An 8,257-nucleotide genomic window follows, 5' to 3' on the forward strand; every position below is an offset into this window, starting at 1 on the left:
TTTGTTTTCATTTTAAATAACAGATTGAACAGAACTTGGAAAGTAAATCATTATCACTAAAGCAGAAAATATTAATAAATGAAACTGCGATTGCAAGTTCAATAATTTTATGCCCTGGAGTAAATTCAATTTTTTTTTCTCTGCAAATAGTGTTGATAACCCTTTACAAATAATCAAGTATAATGAAACTTTATTTGAAACTATATATTTATTACATTGTACATGAAAATATCTTTTACCGGTATATGTAAGTATAATATGAAAACGTTAAAAAGTATACATGTATATAGAAATACAAACTTGCTTAATCAGCGGGTGAATATAAAGTCACATAAATATTGATAATATTCTTCCTAATCTTATTATAAAGTTCAGTATATAGGTCAACAGAGTCAAAAACAAATTAATATACATGAAGTTAAATGGAGCAACTAGAAATAACCCCTCCCCCCCCCCCCCCAAAAAAAAAAAAAGAAAGAAAACATATTTTCTGGCAGTAAGAATGTAAAACAAATATAAATTATTCTAAAACTTTCCAAAATCTCAATTTTTCTCTCTTTTCTTTCAAAATTTACATCACCTCTCTCTTTCTTTTTCTTTCAAAACTTTCATCCCCCTCTCTATTCTGCCTACTTATTGTGATACATTTGTCATATTACACCTTCATCATTTTCAAGATAATTTTGTCTACTGCGGCCAAGTGTGCACTATTTGATTATCAATACAGTGAGGGAGAATAGGATCTTTCTGATCCCACCAAGCTGCTCCAATTATTCAGTACCATTTGTTTTCATCATTTTTGAACAATCTGCTTACCAACCTTTTGATAAGAGAGAACTGGGATAAAGGATTTTTCTTAATCCACCAAACTCTTGAAATTTGGAAAAAAAGAATTCCCATTTGTCTTCTTCATTGTTGAACAATGTTCATACCAAGCTCTTTTCCAATAAAACTCAATATTTCATGATTTTGAGCAGAGGCAGAAGTGGCTGTCGGGACAGGCAATGGCGTACTGCTTTGAGCTGTCTGTTTCTTCTTTTTCCCTGACATTTTTATTGGAGTAGATGGTGGCCTAAACGCAATAGGTTCCACTTGCATTGTTTCAGAAACAATGGTTCCAAAACTTTTCATAATGTCTTGGTCTAATTCCGCTGGAAAAAACGCTGCAGGTGTAATTTTGAACAAACTTGGGAGATTTTCGTAGGTATCGAGCGAGAACGCTGTTTCTTTTCTGAACAGGATCTCTGCTAAATCTTTAGAATCTAGCTCATCCTGATATTTTTTTTGCAAGGTTTCTAGTTTTTTGATTTCTTTGACAAACTCGCCATTTCTTGAAATGATACTCTTTTTTGTTTCTTTACTACTTGCTTTCAGGTCATCTGCTTTCTTTAGAATGGTTGATCGCACCTTGTCAGCGAAATCTTTAACTTCCTTCACCACGTTTTCTGAAGCTTGTTCCATCTTTTTTAGATCTTCGGCCAGTTGTTTTTTTGCTTCCTCCCTTTGCTGGATATGACTCTGGATGAGATCTAAATCACTTTCTATCATAGCTCTTTTCTTCCCGAAAAAATCGGTAATATCTCCAATTCTGTGATCAGTATGGGCAGTTGTCAGACACTGCGAACATATTGCTTGATCGCAATCCTGGCAGCATAAATCAACCGTGTTAGATTGATGTTTAGATTGAGGACAAGCAGCTTTCTTCATTTCCTTCATGATAACGGAAGTAGCTTTCCGTTTGACACCTTTCTTCTTTGGTGTATTGGGTGCATTTGATGTAGATGGTACATTATGAGATGTTGGGGCATTTGTTGGAATAGATGGCACATTATGAGATGTTGGGGCATTAACGGAAGTAGCTTTCCGTTTGACACCTTTTTTCTTTGGTGTATTGGGTGCATTTGAAGTAGATGGCACATTATGAGGTGTTGGAGTATCATTTGATGAAGTAGATGGAGCATAAGCAGGTCTTGGGGCGTTTGTTGCAGTCGATAAAAGATCAGCCGTAGTTGTACATGTGGCGGTGGGGGTACTATCAAGGTGATCTAGTTGTGTGGACGGTTCCACCTTATTACAAAAAAGAAGCAATAAAATAATACAAACATGTACATGTAATATATATCTGTCCGTCGATCATATTTTTGAGTATTACCGTTTACAGTAAAGGAAAAACTTATATGAGGAAAAAAACGACACTCATTTTTGGAAAAATATTGAAAACAAACACACCTTATTGAATAATGTCCTCAAAGGTATCTTGAGGTTTTACGTGATTTTTTTGAAAATATTTCCTTTTATTTTACATTTTCACGATAAAAAAATAAAGCAATTTAGTATATATATCTTAACTGACAATACAAATTAATTAACGTTTTGAAAATGATTTTAGCCTAGAAATAATGATAGTAATTTTCAATCTCAAATATCTGTTTATGAATTAACATACTTTGATTGAAGACGTCTCCATTTCATCTGAAAAAGTTAAGGGCACCACATTATGATTTTTGAAGGCATTCCCTTTGCTGTGAAGTCCTGAACAATTTTCACATAGGTTCCCACATTGTTTGCAGTGCGAGTAGAGAATACTTAAATCAGCACATACCCCACATTTAAGTCGAGGAGAGTACATAGAAGACATCACCTCCCCAATAATATCAAAAAAGACAAAAAAGAATTCAATGTTAATAAGGAAATCGTGATTAAAGTTAACAATAATGACTACTAGTTTTATGCAAGTTCATGTTTCTGATAAATAACTATTTTTTCTGCAAATCAAAAAAATCTTTCTCTTTAGGTGCCCTTTATATGGGACAATGGTTCAATTAGCATGCTCACAAAGCTTACTTATCCATTCCATTTTACTATATATTTCATTGTTAAATCTTGGGTTTCTAATATTGTACATATACGGGCTATACTAATACATTTTTTTTTCTCCGAATGACCTTTTACTTATAATCATGACCATTACCCAAGGTTTCTACATCATATGAAAGAAAGTCCTTTTTTCCTAAGCTTCTAATATTTTTTTCTGGAGAGAAAATGCTAGGACAGGAATACTATTTCACAAGTTTTCTTGAACCTGACTAGAAAAAAAGAGCAGAAAAGTTAATCAGTTCATTATTTTAAAAGTGTAAATATGAACAATCACAACATTGATGTTCTTGAAAAGAAGATACGAGGGGCATTTCAGAAGTCCTGAAAACTGTTTAATAAAAAATTAACCGTTTCACGGTTACATATTGTGACGTCACTTTGTAATTTTTATGACGTAATATTTCCGAAAATGACGTTAGAGTATAGAATGTTTAGCATACTGAAAAGTCGCGTTTTTATCCACATGATACAATTTTAAAAGTGCTGCCAAAGGCTTATTTGAAAAAAAAATATTTCAAAGAAAATTTTAATTTGCAAAAAGATAGAGTAGGACTATGGTATTGTTTATCAGCATTTCCATATTTCATTGTATGGTTTGTTTTCTAGCACGGTTTATGTCCGGTTATGCTTTCAACTACCTGATGCTACCTGAGATAGCTTTTATATAAATATGACTAATCCTGGCTTTTATGTTCTTTACAAGAAGATTTTCCCAGTGTATTCCTGTGAAAAACTTTTATTATATACCCATCAATTTCCTTGTTTTTGTTACTGTTAATTTTCCAGAGTTTGATCCGATTTTCCGGATCACCACACTGTGGTTTTCTGAATCCATATCACCACTCTCTGAAACTGATGACGTAGTACGCAGAAACATTACGTTATTTTTCTTGCGCGTTAAAAAGTCCCTTTTAATTATACTTTGTTTTATGGATAAATGTTATAAAATTGATCCCTAAAGTGTTATTTTTCTAGTTTAGTCTTAATGCACAATACCTGACAGTGATTCCACATCAGGTTTATGATTTCAAGCATAGTGGTTCCTGAGTAGAAAATTTTTAATTGATACTAGTGTCAATATTTTTTTTCATAAAAGCTTAATTATCGCCCCTGTAAGAAAGCGTGGCCGCGTGACCCTTCATTTGAACAAACTGGAATTCCTTTTGCCCAAGATAACTTTTGGGGAAGTTTTTTTTAAACTCAGCCCAGTGGTTCTAAAGAAGAAAATGAAATTGTGAATTGTAAACAACGACCACAGACAACGAAGAAATTTCTATCATAAAAACTCCATTGAGACTTCTGCTCAGGTGAGCTTAAAAGGAGTATGTTAGACAAAGTGATACAATACAAGAAGCTAAGGGTTCTATTTTAAAACACTGTATGTCACTGATGGGAAATTTAATCAACAAATTTTTGAGAAGCAGTCAAACGAAAAATTAATGCGCGCAGTGCTGAAGATATGAAGCTCTTCTACTCTGTGACCTTGCATTACTTAATTCTTGTTTCTGTGTTTCATTATGTGCTTTGCATTTCAAGTTCATTTCAATCTTTTGTTATCTGGCCATCAGTGAACATCCTGTTAGCGCCCATCGAACAAATGCAAAATTACTACACCTTTCTCTGTTTCCCTTTGTAAATAATTATGTGTTTAACAGAATATATGTGAAATAAAAGTACAAATTATGGTTTTTTCCCACTGTAATAGAAAATAGGTTTCTACCAATTAAAATGGAAAACAATGAATCAGTCTAAAAACCCAAAATAACTTGTTTTGGCATTGGCAAAATAACTGGTTTGGCATTGTAGTTAACTTATTTAAAGCATAGATCTTTGCATTAAGTAACTTAATGCAAAGATCCAAGGAACTTGATGCAAAGATTGGGAAACAGTGAAACTGATTATAAATATTCTCCCCATGCAGGGTTTTTTTATAACCGTCTGCTTAGTGTCTACACCTTGTCTGGACAAGAAAAAAAGGTGGCCTACGTAAGATTGCACAAAGCAATACAAATAAAAATCCTAATAGTTAATTTTTCCATGCTATTACCAATGAATTTTTTTACTTTTTACGTGCTTTATAAAATAACAATAAAATAGGCACAAACATTCTTTTCGTGGAAATAAATTGAAAACAAAAGTCTGCGTTTTTTTTTTGACGCCATCTTGAAAAAGGCGGGTTCAAATATATATGTCCAAATAAAGCAACTAAAAAGATGTGGATAATGGTTACGATTAATACATGACAAATAACAAAGAATACCTTTTAGACTATCCTTATCCACGTGCGTTTGTATAAAGTTTTGTATATAGGTACAGGGTATGAAGGTCCCTGCTAAGTAGGCCTAATTGTACACTCAAGGTTACAGACTACTAATTTTACCCCTATTTCATTGACCACTCAAGTAGTTCCAGTTTAAAAATAGAGGTTTTTTCTTAAAAATTCTTTGGGGTGTTTATGGAGTAGAAAGCGGTTATTTTTGGGCATAAATGGAAAGGAGAGGGTCTGAAAAAAATTATAAAAATGATAATAATGGGAAATTTTGCTTTTAAGTGCGTAGTAGGAAGGGTGTAAAGAGGCCCATATTTACCCTTTCCTCGAAGAGAAAGTGAAAAAAGCAGGGTAGGGGTTATTTGCGATGCCATAAAAGGACTTGCAGACTATGAATGTTCCTGAGAACTTGGTAAATTTTTGGACTTGAAATGGTCTTACTCTGTGCCAAGTTTCAGGTAAGTTGAGCCGGTGTAATTTTTTAAAATATTTTTTTATGTTATAAAGGAATGTATAGCAAAATAATTGGTAGTCTGTGTCCTATCAGGTCAAAGGTCAAAACTCGTGTTAATCAGTTTATTGGCACTTTTCGGATAATTTGGAACTAATTATGCTAATTGTTGAAAAAATTAATGGATAAAATTATATTTTAGAGAAGTTAAATGGATTTAAATAATTAAAAAGGGGGAGGGGGCACCTGCTCAGGTTGTCAAAGGGTATGACATAATGTGTGCAATTGATGTGTGTCAAGAATTAATGCAATATGAATTTTGATTCTTTATATAATGTTGTAGGTAAGATAGAACCCATTCCCCGCCTATCCTGTTATCTTCAATGTCAAATTGAGTTCAAAAACCAAGGTATGTTTTTAACATTTGATTGTTCAGATTACACTATTGTTAGTAGGAAAGAAATGCCAAATTTCTCAAAACTTAAGCTACTTGGTGTTTGTAATTATAGTTGTCCACATTACTTATTAATTTGACACAATATTTTATTAATTATGAATGTGAACTGAAGTTAAAATGCTTTTAAATTCATTTTTTAGTGGCTCACATTAAGCGGATTGTGGGGATGCATGCAGTTGTAGCCTGGATGGGTGACTTAAAATTCAGGCCAGTTGCCAGTCAGAAGTGAACAATTTTTGTACCAGAAGCAGAGAAAGTGAGCATTCAGAAAACAAGATAGAGCTGTCATCAATATTGCAGTCAAAAGCAGCCAAGTTAAAGGTATACAATCAACTGATTCATAGTTTGTATCATTTTTTGTTTGTTTTCTTTTTTATATACTGTTTTCATCTGCTCATAATCATCTGTTGCTTATTAATGTATACTCTCTAAAACTTTCTTTTTTTCCTTCAGCTTTTGGAAATGAACATCTGCTGTCTGGTTGCTGGCACTGATCTGTGATTGTCCAAGACAGGGGAGGTCAGTAAGGTGCTCAACATTTCATATGGGATGTTTGGTCCTACTGCCTTTTTCTACTCTTGTGGAATCTTGGACATCATTGTCGGTGGTCGCATATCAGACAAAATCATCATTTTTTGACAAAGACAGGTGTTTTAGAGAATTCGGATAAACTTTGTGCAGAAATAGTGCTCCACAGGACAGCGCAGCACTGTTAAGGCTAGAAAAAGGGGGCGGGGCCTAATTTATACGGGAAAAGTTTACTGTGACGTCACACAAAAATATGACTTTTATGCATTCATCATATTACCCGAAAATGAAATAATTTGCAATTTTATACTGTATTAGCATAATAAACAACAATAAAATTTACCAATGCATTAACAAAAGTCGCTAGTTAAATCCCATACAGCTGGTTTTAAACAAATCACTGATCTCGATGAACTTGTCAATCATGACGTCATTTTGGTAAAAATGACGTATTTCATGTACTGTGAGAGGCAGATTTGGGAATTTTTTAACAATGAAAAATGCGTTTTATTATAAAACAGAATATTATTTACAGGTTTTTAATAGGCTAATAATACCAATGTATATCCTTTGTTAAGTGCGATTATTCATCAACTGTCGAGAGAATGTATTTAAATAATTCTGTCGTGTTTTATTGTTCAGGTTAGGTATATTTTACATCGAGGTGCCTCATAAAATCGTTTTTTTCGCAAGGGCATACACTAAATAAATCATGACTTTTTTTAAATATAAATAAAGGATATGTTCCTTAACTTGAAAAGTGCTGCTGCTTTCTTCAAATCGAGAGCATGACTTCATAAGTACACAAAATATTTGGTAAAAGTCAAACATATTTCGACATTAGCCTATTTACTTGAAATTATAACTATTAAAACGCAAATTCTATTCAAAGCAGCAGCACTTTCCAGAAAGTACAAAGTATGCAGAAACAATTAATAGTTTGAATTTTTAATTTCAACTAGGGTATGCCCTTGCGATATTGAAATTTGTTATTGACCTACATTCCGTGTACCTACTATGCATTCATCACGTGACTGTCCATCGATGGGACCAAACTCCATACAGTACAGAGTAGGTTATACTATGCTATTTCCATAAGTATTTAAGTTCTGTGATAATAGAACAGCTGAATAAAAATAAATTCAGTTTTAAAAACAATTCCCGTTTTTGCACTTCTATTTTCCGTTGATTTCTCATAGTAAGCCTTAACAGTGCTGCGAGACAGAACTTATGTACTCCAGTTTAATAGAACCTTCTCTACCTCACCCCCCCCCCCCCTTCCTGTTCTTAATAGTGAACTTCCAAGCAACTCCAGCACTAATTATATGTGACACAGGCATGGTATGTATTTTCTGTGTTAAACAATTGAATGTATGTATAAATGCATTTTAATTGTTTTGTTCTTTGTTACCTTTACAGTGCAGAGTTACCTCCCCTTTTTTACAGCAGCCTGAAGAATGTATGTAGGTAAAATGTATATTTAAATTCCTTTTTTTGTAAATTCAGAATTATAAAATCCAAATTTTCATAGAATTTATGGTATTTGTTGTCTAATCATGCATATTGTTACAAGAAATATCCATCAAAGAAGTCTAAATATGACCAGGGATAATCCAATTAGAGTTGTAAGTACCACTTCCTGACAGAGGCTGAATTGACCAGGTTGGATAATCTG

The 8,257-nt window shown here is 33.2% G+C and overlaps 1 protein-coding gene across 1 annotated transcript; it reads right to left on the reverse strand.

Moving 5' to 3' along the window:
- Positions 1–545: 545 nt before the first annotated feature.
- Positions 546–2,667, reverse strand: LOC134228918 (uncharacterized). The gene is made up of 2 exons (XM_062710613.1): positions 2,447–2,667; positions 546–2,067 (listed from the first exon to the last, which is right to left on the reverse strand). Exons 1-2 carry the CDS (start codon positions 2,636–2,638, stop codon positions 910–912), a joined length of 1,350 nt encoding a protein of 449 aa, XP_062566597.1. The 5' UTR covers positions 2,639–2,667; the 3' UTR covers positions 546–909.
- Between the last annotated feature and the right edge of the window lie 5,590 nt (positions 2,668–8,257).

This window comes from Saccostrea cucullata, unplaced genomic scaffold (assembly GCF_032062105.1).
Source record: "Saccostrea cucullata isolate Sc308-1 unplaced genomic scaffold, CSIRO_AGI_Scuc_v1 ctg5271, whole genome shotgun sequence".
Classification (NCBI taxonomy): Eukaryota; Metazoa; Mollusca; class Bivalvia; order Ostreida; family Ostreidae; genus Saccostrea; species Saccostrea cuccullata.

Coding starts and splice junctions, on each gene's coding strand:
- LOC134228918 (XM_062710613.1), bottom strand. CDS start 2,638: ATGTCTTCTATGTACTCTCCTCGACTTAAATGTGGGGTATGTGCTGAT. Junction 2,068..2,446: donor TGGAGACGTCTTCAATCAAA/GTATGTTAATTC, acceptor TTTTGTAATAAG/GTGGAACCGTCCACACAACT.